General features: G+C 41.6%; 2 protein-coding genes across 4 annotated transcripts; one reads left to right on the top strand and one right to left on the bottom strand.

Moving 5' to 3' along the window:
* Positions 1 to 68: 68 nt before the first annotated feature.
* LOC128309470 (signal recognition particle receptor subunit alpha homolog) lies at positions 69 to 2,805 on the top strand. The gene is made up of 2 exons (XM_053045871.1): positions 69 to 486; positions 552 to 2,805. Exons 1-2 carry the CDS (start codon positions 370 to 372, stop codon positions 2,364 to 2,366), a joined length of 1,932 nt encoding a protein of 643 aa, XP_052901831.1. The 5' UTR covers positions 69 to 369; the 3' UTR covers positions 2,367 to 2,805.
* A 1,817-nt stretch (positions 2,806 to 4,622) lies between these two features.
* On the bottom strand, positions 4,623 to 24,270 carry LOC128310164 (oxysterol-binding protein 1). 3 transcript variants are annotated; one of them, XM_053046738.1, is made up of 11 exons: positions 23,158 to 24,270; positions 19,405 to 19,494; positions 16,814 to 16,945; positions 14,834 to 15,022; positions 14,485 to 14,743; positions 12,770 to 12,929; positions 7,147 to 7,343; positions 6,809 to 7,056; positions 6,509 to 6,719; positions 5,799 to 6,442; positions 4,623 to 5,726 (listed from the first exon to the last, which is right to left on the bottom strand). In XM_053046738.1, exons 1-11 carry the CDS (start codon positions 23,445 to 23,447, stop codon positions 5,516 to 5,518), a joined length of 2,631 nt encoding a protein of 876 aa, XP_052902698.1. In that variant the 5' UTR covers positions 23,448 to 24,270; the 3' UTR covers positions 4,623 to 5,515. The 3 variants fall into 3 exon arrangements, with proteins under 3 accessions (XP_052902698.1, XP_052902706.1, XP_052902714.1); XM_053046746.1 differs by lacking the exon at positions 19,405 to 19,494; XM_053046754.1 differs by lacking the exons at positions 16,814 to 16,945; positions 23,158 to 24,270 and having other exon boundaries at positions 19,405 to 19,499.
* Positions 24,271 to 25,644: the final 1,374 nt, after the last annotated feature.

Raw genomic sequence — 25,644 nt, 5'->3', positions numbered from 1 at the left:
AGAATATCGAACAAACGAATTATTTATGTAGCATTTTGGGTGGCGATGTAAACAGCTACGAAAAGGTAGCAGCTCCATCCACAACCGTCAACCGCAGCCTTCGTTTGACAGAAGTTGACAACGCAACGCATTTCAAAACAATGTTATCGCCAACACAGCAACCTTTGGAACGAAACGCAAATAATTTTATCTGAATCGTCGTGTTTTTGGAACCGATCCGCACGAAACGGGGCAACCGAAAGTGACGATTTGCATTTGCCATTTTGCCGTTTCTGTTCCGTTGTTATTAGATAGTTTAAAAGTGTTTTTATTTTAAGTTTTGTCCCTCGTTTGTTGTTAGTTGCTTAGTATCTGTGTGTACGGTGAAGGATGTTGGACCTGTTCACGATCTTCACTAAGGGTGGTATCGTGCTGTGGTGTTTCCGTAGCACGAACCAACTCTTTGCCCCGTCAGTAAACGCACTGATTAAGAGCGTTATCTTACAGGTGAGCGCGTTGCGTGTAAACTTCCCCAGACGCAATTTTTAAGGATGTCTAGCCTTCTTTTTCAGGAACGCTCGGGTGTGTATGACCACGATGGACTATCGCTCCAGTACAAGCTGGACAACGAGTTCGAGCTGGTGTTTGTTGTTGCATTCCAGAAGATTCTTCAGCTGTCGTACATCGACAAGTTTCTTAGCGATGTGCATCTGGAGTTTCGCGATAGGTACAAGAACGATCTGCGGGTCGACAATCGCAACTACGGCGATTTCGACTTCAGTGCCGATTTCCGGCGCATCCTGGAGCGGGCGGAAAAGTGGGGCCGTCAGCAGGCGACAATGCCGAAGCAGATGCGCAGCTACGAAGATTCGGCCAAATCGAAGAAAACGGTTGCCTCCATGATCGAGCGCAAGGGTGAGGAAAAGCCACCCTCGGGCGGTAGTAAGAAGTCGGTGAAGATAAATGAAAAGAAGAAGGCGGACCTGGTGGATGCGGATGGGGTGGATACGTCATCGCCGAAGAGTGGTTCCAATGGGCCGGAACCGGGAGACGATAATCTGATAATGGAGAGCCGCAAGAAGTTTGCGGAGAAAATGATGGGCAAGGGTGGCAAGGGAGCCAAGCTGGAGAAGCAAAAGTCGCCGAAGTCTCCGACACAGCAGCAAAAGTCGGGCAAGCAAATGCGTGTTTGGGACCTGGGCGGTAATACGAAGGATCTACCGAACCTGGACCGGTCGAAGGATCGTCCGGAGGATGTGAAGAGTGATTTCACCCCGAACGATCAGATCATTGGCAGCATGCGGGGCGGCATCCAGGATCTGGACGTTGAGTCGGACAGTGAGGACGGCTATTCGGAAGAGGACGAAGATGATGACGATGAGGCGTACGAAGAGCAGCGCGCTAAGAAGCAACAATCAGGCCGTGGTGGCATGTTTTCCATGTTTAAGGGGCTGGTCGGTTCGAAGAATCTGACACACGACGATATGTTGCCAGCGCTGGATAAGCTACGGGACCATTTGATCGGGAAGAATGTGGCGTCGGACATTGCCCAGAAGCTGTGCGATTCGGTTGCAGGCAAGTTGGAGGGTAGGGTGATCGGTACGTTCGATACGATCGCTGCCACGGTCAAAAACACACTGACCGAGGCGCTCGTGCAGATCCTTTCGCCGAAACGTCGTGTCGATATCTTGCGCGACTGTCTCGAGGCGAAGCGTGTTGGCCGTCCGTTCGTGATGAGTTTCTGCGGTGTGAATGGTGTGGGCAAATCTACCAATCTGGCTAAAATTTGCTTCTGGTTGATCGAAAATAATCTGAGCGTGCTGATAGCGGCCTGTGACACGTTCCGTGCCGGTGCGGTAGAACAGCTCCGGACGCATATGCGCCACCTAAACGCACTGCACCCGCCGGAAAAGCACGGTGGCCGCAATATGGTGCAGCTGTACGAGAAGGGTTACGGTAAGGATGCTGCCGGTATTGCAATGGAAGCGATTCGATATGCAAACGAGAGCAAAATCGATATCGTACTGATCGACACAGCTGGACGGATGCAGGATAATGAACCGCTGATGCGCGCCCTTGCGAAATTGATCAAAGTGAACGAACCGGATCTGGTGCTGTTCGTCGGGGAAGCGCTGGTTGGCAACGAGGCGGTGGATCAGCTGGTGAAGTTCAACCAGGCCCTGGCGGACTATTCGTCCAGCGATCGTCCGCACATCATCGATGGAATCGTGCTGACCAAGTTTGACACAATCGACGATAAGGTCGGGGCGGCCATCTCCATGACGTACATCACCGGGCAGCCGATCGTGTTTGTCGGTACCGGCCAAACGTACACCGATCTGAAAGCATTGAACGCGAAAGCCGTAGTACACGCGCTGATGAAGTGATTTACTTAAGCGTGATCACCTCCTGGCAAGGATATATTGAGGCACCCGTATATATCGTCCAATTGGTTGGTTCACATTCACCTCTTCTGCGCGCGTAACTAGTCACACACTCATTTCACACATCCATTCACAACAACGGATATTACCGAAATCGCATCGCAATTCTTCCCCTCCCTAAGGGACGTGTAAAAGAACGTTACCAGTAATTCCAATTCATCCACCACAAAACCACCGCATTTTGTCCATAGGCTCACCAGTTAGCCGAATATAGCCAATAGAGAGAGAGAGGGAACAAGGGATCATGAGGTGCCAGGGGGAATGGTTCTGAGCATCGTGCCACCTGGCCACCAAACGCTACGGGGAGGTTATGGGTACATTCAGATATCAACCGTTCAGATCTTTTAAAAAAGTGAGAAAGAAATATATAAGAACTCCAAAAATACTATTTTATGTGTGGCATTATCTATTACTCCGAACTGTTCGCACTGTATTTTGTTTGGGACACCGAGGTTTTGGGTCGTCGTTGCGGATGAAAAGACAAATAAAGACAAGCGAGAAAGTGTCCAGAAGCTTAACCAACTGCTGGTACTTTTGACCAATTGTTAGTGATCCCAACGATGTGATGTCTAATGGATAAAATCATCAGGCAAGGTCCTAAAAAAGGAACCCAGAAAAGAAAGGTTTATATCCATGGGAGGGAGCACATGAATCATGTTGACATTATATCCTATGTATCGTCTAAACAAACCAGATAACAAGCTCGATTAAACGAGATGGAACTGTAACATCACATAAACCCTCTTTTAAATTACCACCACAACTCTAAAAGGAAACTAAAATGTGAATTAAGCAGTTGCATGTTTTGGACGATTTGCACCGCTTCCATTTTATTACCTCAAATCGATAGCTTCATAAGCGTATAACGACTAACTTCATTGGACTCCCCTTTCTCTCTCCTCACTTCCTTTCCATACTCCGGTCTTCCGTAAACAGCCATGAAGAAAAACGGGAGCCGATAGTGTAATATTTATCTAGCGCGCCAGCACACATCCTCCCTAATCCGAATCCTTCTCCTCCAATGTGTACCTTTTCTTATCATATCGTGTTCCTCTTGGCGATTGTTTCTTTTTGTTTGTTTGTTTGTTTGGTTTTGGTTTGCGGGAGTAATTCGAACATGTGTTAGTGAAACGTGTGCTAGTAGTTACCATGTGGGGTTTTTGTGTTGATTTGCCATTAAAATCATGCCATGGTAATTGAACTTGATTGTAACGCTAATGTTGAAGCTTTTCTTTTTTTGTTTGTTACCTTTTTGCTACCAACCTTCCAAATACTAGTAAAACCGTACAATTTCATATCGAATATTGTATGTGTCCTAATAGTGTGAAACGGAAACGGTTTGCGTTTCATTGGAAAATCTAACAAATTTTGCAGATCACATATTAACAACAGAACTATCGAACGAATGGAATACAAGTTATGCAAAATCTGAAACTGTCAAAACCATCCAAATGCAGACAATCAAAACTGCCAGTTCGAAATCCTTTAAAGCAATTAATTCGTTCGCTTCGAATGTGTTTCAAGGACACACATTTGCTTATCAAATTCCTCTAATAAGCCGGTTTGACAAACAATGTTCAAAATGTAAGTAAAGAAACACTCTACCTATCCTCAACTCATTAACGAATACGTTGAGAATCGTTCCACTTATTGCTGCGAACCATAATTCGTTGTTTGAATGCATTAACTACAGTTGTATTCTATCCCTGCCGCCAGCTACCATTCGTCGTGTTGGAGGAGCGGGGTAAATTGTTTGCTTTATGCTACCACCGTACATCACTGAGAACATTAACGGTTTTTTTCTTTATTACAGATGAAATAGACAAGCTTTAACTATTTGTGGATTCTTTACAAGTTGAAGTGGAATCTTTCCACCTTGCTTGAGCTTTTGTAAGGGGAAATCGGTTTTGTGTAAAGCTTTGTGACATAACTTTTTGCACAAGATTCAGAAAGTGAGAAGTAATCCACCTTTAACCCTACGCATTGCACATCAACTTGGAAAACATCCAAAAATAGCTATAACTTTTATACTTGAGCTCAGAAGCTTCTGTAATAACAAAGAACAATACTACGAAACATGAAAAATAACACAAAACAAACATGAACAAGCGGAACATACATAAACTAAGTAAGGAATGGAAGTTAGTTTAACAAAACATTAAAAAGGTAAAGAAAAACACATATACGAGAAAGGAAGACTTAAACTGAACAAAGAACATTGAAGTGTCCACCTATATTCATGAAACAACAACTAGTAACAGCTCACATTTCCCACATTTTTTTCTTCTTTTTCTTTTGGGTTGCTAATGATATCATTAGTGGTGGATAATTACGCATTTATCGCTTCCTGTACAGCACTATTTTGTTTGGTTTGCTTATGAGAATCTGTTTATAGTTACTAACCACCGTTCCATACAGGCGCGCACTTAAAACTTTGAAGCTCACATCTAGTTCATCCCCGGGACTTTTCCACAATCCGTTCCGCCTTTGAGTTTATCCGTTTTCCCTTCACCATTACGCGATTACTTCCCATCTACCCCACACGCCCTGTTATACACCCCGCGTTCTAATATGCCTACTTTCCAACTGTGTGGTATACAAAAATGCTGGCAGATGTTTGTTTACTGCCCTCTGCAGATGGGCCTCTATACGGATTGCATAGGAGTGTAGCAACACGGATAGGACGCGATGGTATAAAAACCGTTCACACGTTCACATTGCACGCTCACAAACCAGTTATTCGAACATGTTAAGAACCTTGTATTTTGTTAAATTAACTTTTGTTGTTTTAGAAGATACATGATTTACCTCGGCTTCGGTTACGCTTTTCCACTACTGCTCGCGTGCTCCCGCGTTCTGTCTCTCTATCACCGACGTTAGGTCATTAGGAAAAAAGCATTTGTTTGCTTAGTGAAACACGGAAATAAGCATTTACCAGTTTCTAGTGGACGTTCTCCCGCACATATAGCACAGTGCACTTAATTCCACAGCCTGGATGGGAATTTTCGACGCCAAGGAAAAGCGTTTTTACGGGTTTTACTTTTTTACTTCACACAATATTGTTTCCTCGATCATCACCCGAGATGGGTGTTTTAGAAAATAGTCGGACATTTCGACCAGTCCTGTTTGGCTTTCGAATCCCAGTAAGTGCCCTTGTACACGTGCACCAGCTGATCCGTACCCTCTTCCTTTTCTTTGCCGAACCAGATCGGTTCGTACGGTGGATAGGGTCGCCCTTCGGCGGCAGCCGTTTCCGCTTCAGCTTCACGTTGCCGGCGACGTGCACGCTGACATTCCTCTAACCTGTAACGGCAGTAGAAACAGTTGAAGCATAAAGATATGTGAAACTCAAAAATCCGGCTTTTCCCTCCGTACCGTAACTTCTCCTGATTGCTTTCGTTCCATTTGCCGTCCTCCATTAGTCGCTGATCGGGCCGAAGTCGCGAATCCGTGGGCGCTACGATTGGTTCCGGTTCGTTCAGTTGGCAGGCGAGTAGGGTGAAGTTGTAGTACTTGTCACTATCCGGCGGTGGCATACGGCGCGTCCAGGCCGTCTTATAGTTGCCCGTCTTGTACACCGGGTTTTCCATCGAACCGCTCGTCGACGTTACGGGTGCTATTTCGATCTTCGTATCCCAGGTGCCATTAATTACCCATTTCACCTGGTTGGAGCTATCCATTACAACACCCTTCACACGCCGTTGCGTATCGCGCGTAAAGTACGAGTACGGAAGATACTTTAGGTGGCACTTTACTCCCTTCGCACTGCCTTCGCCAAAGATTTCCATATCACCGTGGTTATCAACCCACAGCTTGCCGACGATGATGTTATGCACGGTCGTGGTCACTTTGCGCCAGGTGTACTTGTTACCGGTGGCAGGAAACTCCACGTGCGTATACCCGAGCGGTACGATCTGGATGTACTTACCGCGGAATTTCGAGGTCATCGTGAACTCTTGCCAGCATCGCCAGCCTCGTCCCTCACAGTATTGAGCAGCCATCGGCGGATGATGAGATACCTTTTAAAAGAATTGCCTTCCGTTAGTATTTATAAATCCATTTGAGCTTGTTTTATCTTGTACTACCTGCTCATTAATACACCTCCAACCGAGGTCTTCGGTGCGATCACATTCGTACGTTTCTCCCAGCAGTGGATTGAACGGTTTGCCAGTACGATTGCTAGTGGTTGAGTAGCTCGACACGGTAAATGCTGTCACGTAAGCTAGCTGCTCGCAAGTATCCTTCGCCTGTGCCGCTTTGTCCAGAATTTCCGCATACTCGTAATCCTCCGTTAATCTGTGTACATTTCAAACCCGATATAGTAAGTACTAACACGAACAACAAAGAATAAGACTATTGATCCTTGTTTTGGGATAACATTTTACCTCTGCAACATCGACAAGGGTTCGTTGAAGTTGACTGGCATCGGTATCTTGGACAGATCCTTGCCGATACAGTTCTTAATGATCGACCACAGGTTGAGCGGATAGTTGGGCTTATCGGTCACGCGTGTCCGCCGTTTGCGGACGACTTTGGATTGATTCGATAGTGTTGGTGTTAGTGCTTGGCTACTATGTACAGATATCCTATCCGTCACATCCATATTGTCTAGATTCTCGGCGACTACTAATACCTGCAAATAGAAGCGTTCGAACCGGGCGTAATGTTAGCTATTCGCACTGGAATGTCGATTTGTGTTGGTGATAAAAAGACGGAGACTTACTTGCTGCGTTTCACTGTTTCCTTCTTCTCCTTCCGATGAGCTTCCGGTGGCGTCGTTCGAGTTCCGCCGATGGTTGTGATGCGTTGTGACCGGTATATTTAGTATGAATGAGCTATCTTCCTGCGTTACGGAACCACCTTCCTCTTGCGCATCGTAGAACTCGTTATCTTCGTCATCCGATGCGGATGTGGTTGCGTCTGCAAATAAATATGATTGAAATTTTATTGTTTAATCACATCACAATCGATTGCAGCTTGAAATATAAGGTCAATGTCAGTTCTTATTCATTTATATAAAATAAGTATTTCACAACATTGTTAACGTTTAGGGTAATTAATTTATTTGAAGCATATTTTCTGCCAATAATTGTTTATGCTTGTGTTAACCTTTTAAATAATTCAACAGCAAAAGTCAATCATCGGTTTTCATTTTCATAGGGTTTTTTGAATACCAAGTCGATCAAATTCATGATCACACTACCACTACGATTAACATAGTTGCATAACAAGTACACTTGAAAAAGAACAATTCAAGTCTTTTTATGCAGTAACAAAACAGAGTGGCCACATGGTTCATGCTTCTTCATGATAATACATCGAAATTCCAGAATTGATTCTCAGCATGATCATCTCCCCGCCCAACAAAGGACCGAACAAATTGCGCCAATTATCCATGCTGATCGTGACAACGCGAGATGTGCATAGTGAGTGAGAATGCATAAGTGAGTAAAATGTTACTAATGAGTGATCTGATTCGATTAAACCATCTCACAGAATGAGCTATTTAACTCATGTCGTTCGGTTCCGTAATTCTAGTAGATCGTAAAGCCAGTTTGATCCCCACCATGCACAGAGAAAAAGGCGAATTCTTTTAACAAACATAGTTACAAAACAAAATTAACTATTTTAACAAACAATAGTAACTTCAAGGAACTTCGATGCCCAAACAGAAATGCTTCTAATTGCACACTATTAAACATAATATTGTTTTAATGTCCTTAGACCTTGGCACCTCCTTAACATTGCACACATACAAAAAACCGGGTGAATAATTATGTAATTTCACGTATCATTAGTATCGTCCCTGGGACATTTTTCCCCTTGCATCGACCAATTGTGTCGGCATTAGTGCAAATATTTTCGCTCCGAGCTTAACTGCTGCCGTGTTCGACAATCGCGTGCCACTGCGATTGCCCCCAACGAAAACTCACAACAAACCGACCGAAGAGTCCTATAATCCTTAAAAAGGGAAGGAAAAAGATAAAAAAAAACGGCCAAAACTGCCAGTTGAAGCGAACTACTTTTCCAGCTATTTCAAGTCCCATCTTTTTTTTACTTTTTGTTTTCATACAACCACCACCAAAGCTAGACTTCACGGAGCCATGGGAACACTCCTCGGCGGGTTTCGTTAGTTGGTCAGTTGGCAACGCGTTAATAATTAAGTTAGTAAGCGTATTCCAAAAGCAAAAAAATGTTTTTTTTGACGATTTCCAAACAACACTTTTCTGTTTCACTAAAGATGCAATTATAAACGCATGTAGTGGAATCGTACAGGGTGTGCATTAATAATTAGCGGCGGCTGTTTCTTTTTGTGCCGGGAAACTCGGTTCCTATTACGTACAAGGTGAGTTATTTCCGTATACGCAGAATGAACGATTCGTAAACATAACGAACTGAATTCGTCCTGGGTATATTTATATTCTAAACATTGCAAACTCGCGTTTCGCGAGAGCAAATGGCCCGTACTGTGCAACTTTGTCCCTCTGTTCCATTTAGGGTACCACCAATTTGCTATACGCTTCAAGGTCCGTCGTCATGGTGATTACCCTTTAGCACGAATAGCATAAGAATGGACAGGGGAAGTTTATAATACAATCTTGAGTTTTGTGCAACAACACACGCCATATGCACACGAAACTTATAACCTTTCTTCAAGCTTTTCCTTTCAGCATACATGCGGCACTGAATAACTCTCATCCGTAAACAAACAGGTTCACCGGAAATGGTTTATATGTTATCGGGACCACCGAAGTGGTCGTGAGGCTGCATCAATCCATCTTCAGAGCACCACACACAGTGGTATGCTTCTATATATAGTCATGCCAATAGGGATTCTTCTCGCAAATAATGTTGCTGCGTTCGTTCGTGGTGTCGTCACACTTGGCAAAGCAAGTATTTCTGCCAGATCACCACCAACTATCTAAGCATGCACAGCTGCTAGGAAACAGATGAAAACGAACCCCGTTCTTCCAAATGCACCCCCTTTGCCCATCCACTCCCTCAGCCGGCCATGGACTTGCCACGGAACCGTGAACTTACTGTCATAAATTCGCTTTTTTTTTCTCATTCGCCACACACGCACACTCGCACATTGCCATGGTGTTACAACGCAGCGAGAAACGATCGCGAGAAACCTTCGCTAAGTACGGTACAAGGTTATTCGACCACACTGTGCTGGCATGTATTCATGTGTACGTTCGCTGCGTTTCGCAGTAGGCCGTAGACGTGGAAATGATGTCACACATTTGTAACACGCTGGGCTGTTTTTCGTTTCCGCCGATGTTCAATGCTCCAATTATCAATCGTAACGATCCGTATTGCTGCAATCTATTGTCAAGCAATGGATGATTAATTTATGCGGCACGTCACAATCAGCTGATTTTCTCATGAAAGCAGGCCAGTGTCCGGCCAGTCGCAGCAACCTGATAACACCGCGGTTGTGGTTCGGTGTGTTGGTGAACGTACTATGTTTTGTTGGGTCAAAGATGACGGGAAACATACCCATTCAAACGGTGCCGCACGGTTTAGCCATTACTTCAGCGAAAGGATACGCATGTGTACGAAACGTTACACGTCACGCATCATACGATAATGGCATGGGGTGCCCCGAAATATGTGTCTGTGTGCCTCTGTTTTATTTGTTAACTCCTAAACCACTGGCATTGACACTTGCCGCGCGGACGGCGTTTTCACTAGAGTCCCTTCTTTTGTCAGTGTCCCTTTACACAACACACACACAACGCAGCAGGAAATCACACGATGTTTGCACACAGGCCGATAATTTTCAACTCGATAAGGGCAAGCAACAGATTCTACTCACGCACACGGAACACCCACAACACTCCGCAAAATCGAAAGTATATAAGACACACGAAGGCACAGACAAAATGTGACAAACAGCGGCGGTGGAGGCGTCCCCATACAGGCAAAATAAAGGGCTTATCAATTACGCGGGTTACGCCTGCCCCGGGCCGGGCAGATCAGAGCACGAAAATCCGAACTGTCAACCACCCCGAATGGTTGCGAATTGAAGCAACACTACAATAAAAAATGCGGCCAGTCTGCAGTTTGGACGCTGCTGCAACACCACTACAAACGAACACGCTATAACGCTACGAACAGTGACAGTGGTGCGCACAAAAGTAAGTGAGGCTTGAGATAAAAATTAAATAAACACGTTGGATTTCTTTTACATGCAGTCGTAGTAAATAGAAATTGTTTCTCGTGGTTCTTCGTTTGTTTGATGCATTCTTGCGTTATTTGTTTGGTCAGCTTTAGCAATGCGTCAATAGAGCTAATGTCACGTGTTGGCGGAGCAGCCGTCTCAAGAGATGGTATCACAGCCTACTAGATTTTCTTATTTTTTTCAATCGGTGGTTAGTGTTATCTGGAGCATAATCTTGAAATTTCGGAGAAATTAATTCCGTATTATCGTACTGCCATACTAAGAACGTACAGTTAATAAATCATTCAATTTTTATCTTGTTTTAGATAATCTCAGGCTTTTACCCAGTTACGTGGTATTCGAATTACAGATTGCTACGAAATGCATTATCCGAGTCCCTCAGGAAATGACTGTATAATCTACAGAGATTTTTGGAAGAAAGAATAGAAACTCCCCGTCGGAGTGTGGAACGATAACTAACTATCGTATGGACACGCTACCGTTTTTATATCGTTTCACGTACCATCTGTTACCTCTCATGTGTTGATATGTGTGTGTTCTTTTTGCCACGAAATACGTATTCCGCTATTCCTACAAACAAACAAGGATCTTATTGTTCTCCCGTTGACCTGACAAACTTCCCAACTATCATATTATTAGTTCACCCAATTCTTCCTAGGTGTCGCGTTTCGTGTCCTAGCTAACCAAGTCTTGTCGCTGCATTCTAATAAATAAACATAAAAGTATCCTTACGTGTGTTAAAGCATCTTTGATCTTATCAACGCATCCATTCAATTGGTCTCTTCAAGAAAAAACAAATGAGCACCCCGAATGGCATATCACCACAAAAACATTCTTTACATTAATGCGACCGCATTAGGACCGGCTAATGAGAGCACGATTTTAATCGTACACGAGCATCATTCGGAACTGCTAAATTGCCAGATGCGTGAGTAAGGGCCATAAAAATCGGACGCGTTACCATGCGCCACCAAAACCAACTGGCGTGCTGCCTTTTGTTCTCAATTTTGTGTAATTCGTTTGTTTTTTTTTTTGCAATAATTTTTGATGCTTAATTTCAACACCATTCGCACGAATACTTCCGTAAAATGTCGCTCGACATTGCTTGATTAATCACCAATTGTACTGTAGCCATTGGTGTGGGCATGTGTCGCGCGCAAATCCAGTTTGGTGCAGAGGCAAAAGACTTCACGGCACGACTGCACGGCAACAACACAATGGGGTTTGAACCCATTGCGAAGCAGCAAGTGCAGGTGTACTCGGGCGCTATTGGAAGTGATTGAAGTAGCTAGAGCATCTAGTGGCGTGATTTGACCGCTTGCGCTAAGCTAGGAAGGGCGCATAAACGATGATGGCCTTCAATCGATGGGTCGGCTTCCACCGTATATGGGCGAGTACGGCGGAGCAGTTTAGTTTAGCAGTGTGCACGACACACATTTTATGTCACAAATTGCTCGTTATAGTTTACTGTCAGCAATAAGTTTTATCTAACGCGTACTAGGGGCTGACATCCGACCGCTGGGTTTTTCATAATAAACGAACATGTTTTTATTTAATATTCGTCCGAGGAAGCGGTCCGAGCGCTTTTAAAAATGAAATAAATTCCTATTCCACAACGGAGCTGTATGACGTAAACCTACAACACAAGCGCACGTTTCAAAACCTCGACCAGCACATCTAATAACTCCACATATGAGAATCTGTGACGGCGTTTCGGACAGAGGACAGTGATTTCCAATCCAATCGATGCTGTGTCGAGCACACATCCGTCCGAACGTACCGAATCTTCTTCCGCTTGTACAAACATGCGCCAACCAAACACACCGGTTTGGTTAATTGATGGTAATTCAATTTGCCATCCCAAAATTGGGAAGGTCAACAAAGCCCAGTGGACGGCGGGAAACGTACATCCTCACCCTGCAATCTCTCCGCCAGCGTCGCGCAACAAGCAACATTCGGAGATAAGGCTAGAAAGTCAAACAGCCGGTAGGAGAAAACATCACACTAGCCGGTTTACCCAAAGGTACATTCAAATGGCGTCTCTGTTTTATAGCATGGTGTCACCGGTGGTAAAATGGGACATTTGCGTTCGAACGTACGGGAACATGACTTTCAGAGTTCGCTGGTACGTCTCGTTAGTATACTAAGCTATACTCACTGGGCCTGTGCCGTGTGGCGGCCTGTTCCAGGTGTGAATGTTGTCGCGCTAGCTGCTCGACCATCTCCTCGAGGTGTAGCTTTTGGTCACGTTCATGCTGCAACATTTTCGACCATTTGTGGCCCTGGGTCTGCGCTGTTTGTAGGTAATCCGAACATGCCTGCAATAAGGTACAACACGATTATTACTATTTCATACATAAATCAATTAAACGGCTATGTAGAAGGTTAGTACAAGTCTCATTAAGTTATACTACAACAATTTAAAATCGAAAAATGCCTCCAAATTACATCCTACAGTAGACGAATATTCGCTTCCTGTTTAGAATCGATTCGTTCCCTTTTCCTGCATGACAAAGAAATAATTTAACGATAATATGTCTAGTGATCTACCGAGTGGAGTACATAGTACGTATTGTTTAGTTTTTGCCTAGTCACCACATCCGCGATAAGGGTCGGGCTCGCTCATTCACGTGCCCGCAGAGGGCGGCAAAAAAGTATTGTAACCGATATCGTGCGACGGAGCAGAAGCCGTCTTTGTTATCTATGCGTTTCTTTATTTAGATCCAGTAATGGAGACATTTGCAGTGACACATTCCATCCAAACAAGAAAGGGAGGCTAACATTACAAAACAATAAACACATTTAGCTCACTTTTTGCCATTCCAACTTTCCTCCTTGTATCGATTACAGTGACAAAGATTCACATCAGTCGAGATATATGCTAGCTGCTATTGTTAGCTTTTGACAATTTGAAATAAAGAAGTAATTTCAATCAGATTTATAACTCTATGAGCAAATAGTCCCTTCCCCTTTTTCCATTTGCCAATTGTTAAATATCGCAAAGAACCCTTTCAATTATATTTTCAAAATATACGACACCGCCATATAGACAAGCGTGAGCCCAGCCGTTGTAACGTAATATAAGTTGCATTATTTATTGCAATAAACAATAAAATTTTAAATTTTCTTCATAACGTGTAAATAGCAATACGGCCTGACCGTTCTTTTTGAATAAAAAAACGTGTCTACGTAATTGTTACAATAAAAGATCTAAAAATAAAAAGTAATATTCAGGAAAAATAATCAGTATTTCGAATAAAACGTTCAAAAAAATTCCTAATAAACCAGCAGAAACACAATTGAAAGCAAAAACTCTTGAGAATTGCTTGTAAATTGTGTGAAGATTTCAAGTCATTCGTTTCATTGAAGTCAACGACATTCTCGGTATCGAAAGGCAAATATTTATGATATGCGTTTCCATGTGGTAATGTATCAATTTCGTTGCTGATCGGTACATTGATTTCACACCATTTACCTCTAGAACATATTTTCTAACATGCTGCCAGATATCTCATCTTTATACGAAAGATAAACGACAAATAAAGCTATATGCGATCTATGTTGGTATCTCCGGTATACATTATCCGCGCAATTAAGGAGAAGAGGCTGTATATCTTTCTCTGTATTTAAGCTGAACGACCTTACTACTTCTCATGATTAAAAAGCTCCTAACGCAAAACGAATGAAATGAAATTCGATCCAGAATCTACGGAGCATTAGACCATTAGCAGACCCATATGGACGGACATCAAATAAGTTTAAGCTATTGAGGCAAATAAATAATATAAGCTACAACTGAACAAACATTACATTTCACGTAAACCCTAGCTTCTTCAACTGTGTCCAATCGGTCCACCGCCCTATAATACTCACATTGATCATTGCGTTGGACGATATTCTGAACAGTGTCGCACGTTCGCTCACAATTTTCGTCTTGTTCGCCAGATCGTCGCCCGTTTCCAGCTCGGACAGAGCCCGCTGCAGAGCGGTCCCATGCTTGGTGATAAGGTCGTAACATGTTTTCAAATTTTCTAATCTAACCGTCAGCTCCCGCACGACCAAATTCAGCTCCTCGCTCGGTATCGTGTTGGCCGTGTTGTCCTCCTCCTCCTCATCGCTTTCCATTGCCCGGCTGCAAAATGAACGAAGAAATTGATTCGTAAGATTAATTTACACACACGCGCCCAGCAGGAGCAATATATATATATATGCAATACATTACATTGCCTTCGCCTTGGCCAGCTCCAGTGCCGTCACCCAGGACTGCCGTTCGACCTCGTTGGCGGCCTTGATGTGGAATGTCTGCGTGCCACCGTTCGAGATGACGAAGGTGCAGGAATCGACGGTGTGGATGAGAGCACCGTGCAGCGATATCGTACCGCGACATGTGTGCGCCATTTCGGCCTGATTTCTGTTTCACACAGACCGCAGATGGATAGAAACAATCCCCCAAAAATAGGAAAATAAGAAAAAAGAAACGGAAGTGCCAGTCAGTCGACAAACATTCGCAGTAGTAAAGCAGTAGTGGAGCGCAGTATTGGTGGTGTGTGGCATGTTTGTGTGGCAGAAGGAAAAAAACAACAATCGGATATACAAGCACAGAAAAAAAAAACACAAAGACGAAATAGAAAACCGAATGAAGGAATCGATAGGGCGCGCGATAAGAGGAGAAAAACGAAAGGATAGAAAGACAAGCAGAGATTGGCGGCGTTTAGGAGATGCGTCAGGATGTGTGGATATCGTTTGCTTTATTTTTATAGAAACATCGTAACTAGTGTTGTGTTTAATGAATCTTTTGAAAAGAATCTTCCATATAAATCTTTTGATAAGAATCATTCATATGAATCCTTGGAGAAGAGTCATTCATATGTATCTTTGGAGAAGAGTCATTCATATGAATCTTTAATGAAGAGACAACTAAATCAGGAATCGCCTCTCGACAGATTCATTCAGATTCTGATTCAAGAATCTGAATCTCTATTTGAATGATTCATAAATCCTCATAAATCCATAAATCCTCATAGATTCATCATTTCTCAAGATTCATGAATCCTGTTCGATTCATTAAACTTTCCGAAAACGTATAGGATTATATTTATACTTTTTGATAATGAATTAAGACTTTTAGACACATATTCATTAAGTAAAAACAACACATGAAACTCTAAAGATTAATGAATCTTTGGAATGGAGATACCGATTCAGATGAATCTGAATAATAAGATTCACCCAACACTAATCGTACCCGATGGCGCTACTTAACGAATGCGTAAAAGGATTCCTTTACGGGCCTCGCCTCGTTGTAATGGGTGGTTAGAAATCCGGTTTTCCTTTTATTCTACTGACGCGCTATTATATTGAAAACAAAGCATCCGCGATCCATCAACGCAAGGATATTGAGAAACAAAAATGGGATAATAATTAGATGCGATTATAAAAGGGAAGGAAAAGATGACAGAAAACACAAGCGAGAAAAAAAACACAGAAAGAAACGAACGAACGGAAAACGGATGTTGGATGATGTGTTGAAAGGCTCTTATGGCAACGAAAAGAGCTTTTTGGGGATTGCTGTGTGGTTTATGACACTTTGGAAAAGCTGATGAAAAAGGACATTAGATGAATGCGATAACAAACCGTTATCTACAAACCGCCACCAAACCTAATTATTCACAAACCTTCAAACCGCTAAAGGCAACATAAATCTCAGCTTGATAATAGAAAAAACCAGACTTTTACACTAATGTTGCTTCTTGCTATATAAAAAAAAATGCTGCCGCTCGATTCGATGTTAATGTCTAGACATGTTAATGACCTTAACTCTAACCTCAAAAACCGTCCCATGTGTATGTCTGTATGTGTGTGTATGAGGGGAATTGATATGTTTATTAACAGGTACTAGTTGTGATGCCGTTTGCAAGCTTATCTATGTATAGCTTTTTGATTTGGTTTATTATTTACTACAAGTGTATGATACCGTCACCATTAGCATAACAAAAAGTACAACGCGCACTCATACAATGGCCATTAGTGGAACAGGAACCAGAACGCGCGGTATCGGAACCGCTACTACACCCTTATGTTTGCGCGATGTTTACTACTATTCCATCCCAAATTCTACTACCCTTCTACGGTACAACAAACGCTACAAAAACACGACGGCGTGTGTGTGGGTGTGTGTGTGTGAGTGTTTAGTTTTAATTACTTTTTCAGCTTTTTGCTATGCTTCTTCATCAGCGCATTGCTGCTATTGCTATTCGAGTCTGGCAGGGAGGAGGGTACCAATCTAGTTGGAGAACGTGGGGCTCTTAAGCATTGCATCATGGTTCCTTTGCTCCTGCGGGGTAAATTATCGGGAGGGAGGGAAAGGTCAGTGTCTTGCGCTGCATAAGTGTATGAAAATAAGGGAACGGGGTGGTACGGATGAATGAAAAGGGTTCGCAGAGACACACAACGGTACTATGTGTGCCCGCCGCATGGCTCTTAGTAATCGGATTTTCGTAGGGGAGAAGAGAAATAAATACATCTAAAAACAGAGAGGGGGGGGGGGAAAAGAACAAAACAATAATAAAATAAACAAAACACAATATGCTTGGTTAATTTGCTTCCGCTATCCTTTTTTTTGCAATCGACCGTAAGTACAGTGGAACGCCGTTTAGACGGGCTTATTGGGTCTCGGATAAGCCTCGAGGGACTCTGTTGCTATCTTTCGAACAATCAAGCATATATCATTGATCATTGATTGATTGGTTTGATATCATGCGTAAGATTTGATTTAGTTCTTAATAATTTCTTGAGGAATTTTATCTTTAAAACATCATGGAAAACTAAGCTATTCTTTGGTTACTCTGAAACAAATAACTTTTGGAACAAACGTTTGCATAAAAGGAGGTCGAAGACGAGCACGCTAGATGTCGACTTTTGGGCAATTTGACAGATAGATGACAGAACCGATTGACATAAAACCTTCACCTGATAAGTACACCACTGTCATAAATAAAAATATTGGAAAAATTATGTGACCTCAGTAAAACTGACGGGAAAAAATATTTACTTTGACATTTGACAAGCAGATAACTGTTTTTATATTTATATACGAAAATTAATCTCAGCTTGTTTCCATAACATAACATTATTTTTTAATTTGAATACAAAAAGCGAATAAGCCTCTAAGAGTAAAAATGTACACAGAAATAACTAGTTGACGGTTGTTTTAGATTTTTCGCATTGCTGTAGAATTAAGTACGTCAAATCGTGTTTGGAATTGACATGTACGGAGTAGTACGGATAAACCATCACGGCGTCCCACTGTATTTAATCATGTAGCGACAATAAAACATTAGCAATTTGGAACTGGAAATAGAGTAAATATAATAAAAAAAAAACAGAAAACCAAAGTGCTAAAATGTATAACATTGTACTATTTTGTGATTGTAACCGTATGAAAAACAAATGACAGTAAAGGATGGCTACCGATGAGTTAATTCTCCTGTAGTGAGATTATGCGTCTCCATCGACCTCTCTTCAGAGAACATACAAGACGAACGAAAACAAGAACCATTTAAACACAGCTAAGTGTCATTTGCATGCTTTATGATTGCTTTATGTGACGCCTAATCGCTTTGTTATGTCAAAGAATCCATTATTTATTCTTGTTTTGCGTTGTTTAATAAACAACTTAAAATTTCAACGTTGCTTTATTATTATTGGTATTTCTTTTAAATGTTTTATTTTGTTTCCTCGTACTCATCAGTTTCATTGGTTTCATTAGTGGTTTCATTAGTTACATGAAAAGCATTTAGTGTGAATGTTGTATTAGATTATTTAAAGCATGCAGTAAACTACAATTAACGAGACGTATATTAGACAGACATGAACTTCCATTTTATTATCTTGCGTGGAAGGGTTGACCCTACATTATTTCAGAATGTTTTTATGAATCAGGAAAAGTCTTGAAATTTGTTTGAAAACATTAAAAATGTGGTTACTATGGTTAAGTGGCATTCATTACATATGAAAATGAGCTCGTTATTGAAAGATGAGAACTGTATAGACACGTTTTTAGAATATATGTAAAATAAATAAAGTAAAAATATAGATTTTAAAAGTTTAGTTTTGGATTTTAAAAGTTTTTGCTCGAAATTGATAATGATCTACCGTTCTAGAAACCTTCCAGTCCGTTGTAATACTAGCGACCAAACAAGTAGCAGTTTCAACGAAAGAAAGTAATGCTCAAAACACTGACAGTTGAGAAATGTAAGTGCAACTGTCAGATTTCCAATACAGCATGAGCTAACGTATAAGCTTAGAGAAAGAGAGAGCGATATATAGAAATAAGGGAGTGATTGAAAACGCATATTTGAGCATATCCTTTTCGTGAGCAGTGCAAAAAGAAGATAAATTTAAGATATCGCAAGAACAAATACACAACTAAACAGAAACAGAGTGAGCATAAGAGAAAGTGAAACAGAACTAAGATAGATAGAAACATCAATAATGCAAAATAGAACGAGATAATATAAAAATAAATGAAAAAGAGTAAAACAACAATCAGAATAGATATGTAGAGGGTGTGGGAAAAAAGACAAAAGAAAAAGTTTTAAAACATGAATCGAATTGCTTTCATTAATACGTAACGAATGTAGTAAAAGCCTATGTAGAAACGATTTCCAAACTCGATAGACAGGAAAATATTTTGCCAAAATTTGCATATTCCACGTCGTGTTGGTGTTTTTTTTTAAATTGTTTTGTTGTTTTTTTTGTTTTGTTTATCCCATCGTTGGGCGCTCTACTCACTCGGGTCGGGGGCCTTTCCTGCGGCGTCTTATAGATAATTTGCCCGCGGCACTTCTGCCCCCAGCATACGGTCCGGCTCCATGTTCAGCCCTGTTTGGTAGCAACAAACACCCCAAAGTCAAATCAGATTGTGGTTGTTGTAATCCTTTGCAGTTTGTTTAATATTTTTGTTTTGTATGGTATGGGTTTGTTTTTTTATTTTAAATTGTGTATCATATGCAAAAACGGTAACTAAATGCTGCTTATCGCATTTTTACCGATCGGAAAGGTTTCTTGTTTGATGTTGTCAATATTATTATTATTATCTAAAATAAGCAAATTTAAGCAATCTCTTTTCGTTTGATCATTAAATGTTTGTGAATCAATGTAACGAATAAGAATCGCAAATATAAAACCGAAATTAATTCATACCAAAGAAAATCGAAGATATAAACAATATGTTATCAGTTTAACAATAACGTGCTGTGTAAGAGAGTTAGTCAAAATGAATGTACAAAATTAACAACCGAAACAAAACAAAAATGATGAGAAGCGATGAATGATTCATATGAACAACCAACGAAAGCAATTTCCAAAACCAAATTAGTAAGCAAGCAAAGAGCGATGATAATTTGTAGACCTACAATTTGAAAGTCATTTGCGATTCATATGGAATGATGACATAAATTTCAAATGACACACGAAATGTACAGTGGTGTTTCGGTCGAAATTCATTTACACGCGGGATGTTTTTGTGAAACCATGCAAAATTCACAGCAGTGCCAAAAGCATCTACATGTGTGTGTGTGTGTGTATGTGTGAGAGAATTGAATCGTGTAAAGGTAAAATAAATAAAATATTTTATTGTTAGCACCTTGGAGCAGCAGGGGGTAGAAGCATAAGTAAATAAATCAAAACGGTTGATTTATTCAAAAAGATTAGGTTATATTTTTTGTAAAATAAAGGATTTCAAAGGAAAACCCAAAATACACAATAAAAAATAGATTAAACAATGCAGTATAGATTGTATCTGTATCAAACGAACTATTGTGATAGGTACAGTTCATGTTAAAACTATACGTGCGATTTTTTCCTTTAATGCAAAAAATGATCTCTTTTCATTAATATATAAAACCAGAATATAGAATATAGAATGCTGTCGGAAAATAATGAAGGCTTTAGTAGGTTAAGTTCAAACAAAAATTACAGCAATCTTTTGACGAATTAATAAGTGACCAATATTCTTAAACCTATCCAAAAAACCAAACTCTAGAGTCTGTTTAAGTGTTGTGCTTAATGAATCTTTTGAAATGAGTTATTCATTCATGCATTCATTCATTCAAATCACGAATCGACTCTCAAAGCAACCGTTTGGAGGCCTCTTGGCAATCAATGATCGAGGTGAGGGGAATGCGGTTCAAAGAGGGCAAATTCCTTGGAGGTCTTTAATCTTTGGTTGTTATGAATCTTACAGGATTCATTCATTCAATTCCGAAATTCATTCCTATTCACCCAACACTACTTGAGTTGTTATTAGGGGAATTCTGGTAACAAAAAGTACTATTTCTTATAATTGTTAAAATTTAAAAAAAATTATGTTACAAGATCTTCTACATTCTCAATTTTTATACAATTTTTCAAATGAAACAATTATCACAAATTTTGAAACAAAATTTGAGAAAATGGAAATGGTTCTATAATTTTGAAAGTGACTGTACATTTTCTTGAATTAACCACAATTCGAATGGTTATTCCAAACATAAAACGCTCGACAAAAGCGTCCCAGGTTTCAACACCAAACCGCTATGGCGAAACGGTTGGAAAAAGACAATTTAATTAATATTTCAACAACACACCAACTGCACAGGTTCGTACGCTGACAAAACGTTAACAATTCCAGCGCGGTGTACTCGAAATGCTGAACGATTTGAAAAATTGATAACGGCTCCAGGAAGACCTAACCTAGCTGAGATAGGAATGTTGGGATTTAGGCGATAGTGTACTGGTCCTGCCCTTTTCCATGCCGGGATTGAACCGGGATCATCTATTCCCGTTGCCCGATAAGGCGGACCTGGTCATTAAACCCTCGCCCCTTGTAGGTTGATACCTACAACATTCCCCTCTCGCCCGCATTGCCCTATTACCAGTTTAACGTGAAAACAATCGTAATTCTTGTGAAAAAGGGGTTGTCACCGTTTCGGTGCACAAGCAAAGTTGAATCGTATTTTGCGCGTTTTGTCGTATTATTATGCAAGTGGGAAGGCCATTGAGCGTTTTCGTCGTGACGTAACAGAAAAGACGGATGGAATTCTTCCAGAATGTTGTTACCAACTTTTCGATTTGTGTTTTCGAGCGCCGCTACTCCCATTTCAGTTCACAACCAATTCCGCCTTAAACAATGTCCTTCTAATGATGCAGGCGTGGTATGCTGACGTTGGGTAAGAGGCTTAGCGCCACACGTTTTCCTCATCGGTCGAAAATAGCTATTATTACGAATATCAAAATTTCGAAATGTCCTTTGTCGCTGTCGGATTCGGACGTTGGACGACAGGTTACCCTCTGTACACACCGTTCCTTTTTATTGCCCCTCTTGATCCGCAGGGGGAGAGCACTGGCAACAGATAAACAATCCCCCACCTGCTACTTGACTAGCACGAAAACATCTTCCACACCTATACGAACGAACGAACGTATCGTGGCGCAAACAAACCATTTTCAGTGCCTGCACCAATACCAGAGTTGGTGTGTGCGCCCTTCTGTCGTACAAGACGTCCAAACGCCTAAAGGCGTCCGTGTTGCATCATAGCTGCAGCACTACCTCGGAGGGTTTTTTTGGGGTGGTTTGTTTCAATCCCTACGCTTCTTTTCCCACCTATGCCGAAAATTGTTTCCAACGTGGATCCATATCCAAAAGTGCTTTTCCAGGTATGCAAGAACCGTGTGCGAGGGAATGTTTCGGGACACCAATTCTGGGCGATATAAATAGTTTAGCTACAAAGGAAAGCGCAGAGATGAGATGAATGATGGGTCGAAATAAAAACGAAAAAAAGCAACAATGATACTGTGGTTTGATGGGGGGCTGATAAAGCTGCTAAAGGGGGGTGACACACTACCCGGGCGATACTTTATGATGATGTAAAATAAATTAAGAAAAAAAATCTAGAAAAACTTCTCTTTCACTGTCGCGCGAGTAGAGAGAAGGTTGGTGTGGTGTGTGTGTGTGTGATGGCCTACACTCCCGTCGACGGAGGGGATTTTTAAGTGCGCGAAGTCTGGCGACTCTTAAATATCACACGGTAGGCGATTGTTTTTGCTACTCTTGCCCATTCATGTGCCTAACGCACTTACTTCCAAACCAATCTAAAAGAAAAATAATAATTTTGTTAATAAATTGAATATAATTTTAATAAATGAAAAAAAAACACACAATAATACAGCAAAGATACCCAAGAGTCGCCAGTTTGGAGTTTGCGAAGGACAGAACTGATTCACCAATAAGTTTTTTAAGTAAATTATATCAAAAAAACAAGTAATACAACATCAAAAACCCAGGTAAAAAGTACATTGGAATAAAGGAATTACGGAGCGTATTGAAGTTAGATAGAAGTTAGGAACAGATAGAAAACAAAACCGCGCGAAACAATAAATAAATTGAGACGGTTTAGGAAACCGAAGGTCATAATTTTGGACAGCAGTGTAACGGTGTGGCAAACATACTGACGCACTATGGAAATGAGCGATAACCCGCTTTGTGATGCAACACGACCATCCTACCTGTAATAGGACAACACGCCTTTCGACAGCACGAACCACCGTTTCTGGTATCCCTTCAGGTAGTTGGTCCACTTCAGCAGCCAACCCTTCATGTCGGGTTCCGCCTGAGAGGCTGCCGCAGCCACCGAGGTGCTGGACCCGTTCGGATTGCCCCCGGTGCTGTTGTTTGGCACGCTGCTTACCACAACGGTCGCTGCAGTGGCAGCCACCACACTGGCAGGTGCACTGACCAGGGTTGGGGTTGAGCCACCGGCAGGTTTTGCCGATCCAGGCATTGGTGTTTCGGACATTTCTTTCCGATGTGTGTGCTCCCTGTCTTCGGACCACCACAGCACAACTATGGGTGCGAAATTGAACAACGGCTGCACTGCGTCGTGCGATGCCCTGCGAGATACTGCGACTTGGATAACCACGGTACGTTGGATGGTCACTTCCGAATGGAACGTCCAAATGATACTGACACGGTCTAGTGATGTGACCACGCGACGACAACGATGACGACGCGGACGACGGCCAGTCACTCTGCGCGAAGGACGTTTCTCTTGTCGCTAGTCTTCAAGCTCTCGCGGAGTAGTAGGCTTTGTTTTTGTTGCCAATCGCTTACACACAGCGACGGAGCAAAAGACTCCCTCCCCAACAAGGCAACAGTCGTACCGATTGGGGGACTGTGCACACACACACACTCGCGCACAATCACACACCCCACGCACGGCAGCTTTGATGTTACCGTTTTTATTGATTACGGAAACACCACCGTACACACTGATCGGACACTTTGACACAATGCACCAACACGGGGACGAGATTTACGCACTGGCAAGCTGGACGGTGCTCCGTTTCGCATCGAATCTAATCGAATATTCCATCCGAAGACAGACACATAGCCACAACCCTGTTTCCCTGAAGAACAAACGGGGGTTGCAACCAATCCACCACAGCACTCGTTACGCCCGTGGCTTGCAACGCTTGTTAAGGGAGGCAACCCGTCCACAGTACAATTAATCCCTTGTTCGGCCGTAAGGTGCTCCTGCAGGTGGACTGGTTTAATGTGAAAACGATTAACTAGTTCACTTTTCTTTTAAGGAAAACACACACGTCCAGCCACGTCCACCAGAATTTTACAATTTAGAGCAAAGTGATTGTAGATGCGGTACGTGCATGCAGGACGTTTTGCCAACAGATGTCTGGTGCAAGTGGGATTCTGTGTGACAGTAGCTAACTAAAAGGATCAACAAATTTTGAATTCTCACAATTTTAGAACTATACGAAATGTTTGTATTGTGATGAAAGAATGTTTATTATATACCGACAATTGATTTGTTAAAAAATACATTACAAAACGTTCAAAACGCGTAAATAATCGCGGTATACTGCTGTCAAAAAGCATTTAACATGGCCTCCATGTTGATGAATTGTAAACAATTTTTCCACTGACAATGACACGCTGCCGTCAAGCAAGAAACGTCAAATTATCACTTTGCTTATTATACAAGGAATACATTTTGAAAATTTATGTTCAAGTTAGCAAAGTTTTGAGGTTTTTTATTTGTAGAGTTGTACGTCGTGCTGCTCAAATATAGCATTCTTTTTTGTTTTAGTTTAGTGGTATCCAAGATGCACAGCAGCCTCAGAAGCTTGACGCTTAAACTCAATGAAACGCTCTTTGGTTAGCTCTGTTTAGTTACATTATTGTTTCCTAATTGTGTAGAGTATTACATTTTTCGTAAGCAATCACCAGCCAACTGTAATGTAAAGTGTTAATAAGAACAGCAATGATATCGTAGACCAAAGCTAGGATGATTTGCAACCCTGAATAGCATTCCATGCAACAAATAACAGCGCATAAATATCCCAAAAACTTTGTTAAGCTAACACATCCATAAAATAAAGCATGAGCACAACAAAAAGAAGCGATTAAACTGTTTTACGCAAAGTGAGAAAAAAATCATATCTACAGGAACGAGTGAGAAGAAGCTGCTTGAAAATCGTAATGAGTGAGAAAATTGCTCGAGAAATTGCTTTCGAGCACATCACAATTCGAGTACGGATAGTTCGGTTGATCGTTTATTTTTAAACGAACGGTTTGACAAATTTATTGAAAAAGCAAAGAAAAATCGATTTTAAATATGTAAATACGTTATTTGAATAATCAAATATTGCTATTGGAGTTTGGAACGTATTGTATCTAGTCGTTCCGATTATATATTAACTAAGAATTGTTTTGTTGTGTCTGTGCCGGGTGCGATGCGCTCAGCGCCTTCCGCCTATCTCGTTGCAGGTCCTACACATCCAATTTTTTAAGAGTCCAGCAGTTACCTTTCTGTATGCAATGGACGTATTGAGCAGGGAGAGCTTATGTTATTCTACTAAAGGCTTCGGACCCATCCTCCTATATGCGCGTGATGGATACAATACTTCCAAAAGACTCGACTAAGACAGGAAATGGCTATGGCCATGAGTCTTGGTCGATACAGATGAAGGACACAA

This window comes from Anopheles moucheti, chromosome 2 (genome assembly GCF_943734755.1).
Source record: "Anopheles moucheti chromosome 2, idAnoMoucSN_F20_07, whole genome shotgun sequence".
NCBI classification, from domain to species: Eukaryota; Metazoa; Arthropoda; class Insecta; order Diptera; family Culicidae; genus Anopheles; species Anopheles moucheti.
The sequence above is the reverse complement of the archived record's forward strand: the minus strand, read 5'-3'. Positions and strand labels throughout refer to the sequence as shown.

Bases quoted from the DNA above. Each gene is read 5' to 3' on its own strand.
- LOC128309470 (XM_053045871.1), top strand. From the start codon at position 370: ATGTTGGACCTGTTCACGATCTTCACTAAGGGTGGTATCGTGCTGTGG. The intron at 487-551 runs GTGAGCGCGTTG...CTTCTTTTTCAG, and splicing joins TTAAGAGCGTTATCTTACAG to GAACGCTCGGGTGTGTATGA.
- LOC128310164 (XM_053046738.1), bottom strand. From the start codon at position 23,447: ATGTCCGAAACACCAATGCCTGGATCGGCAAAACCTGCCGGTGGCTCA. The intron at 19,495-23,157 runs GTAGGATGGTCG...GCTACCAAACAG, and splicing joins GGCGTGTTGTCCTATTACAG to GGCTGAACATGGAGCCGGAC. The intron at 16,946-19,404 runs GTGAGTAGAGCG...TTTACCCCGCAG, and splicing joins AGGAAAGGCCCCCGACCCGA to GAGCAAAGGAACCATGATGC.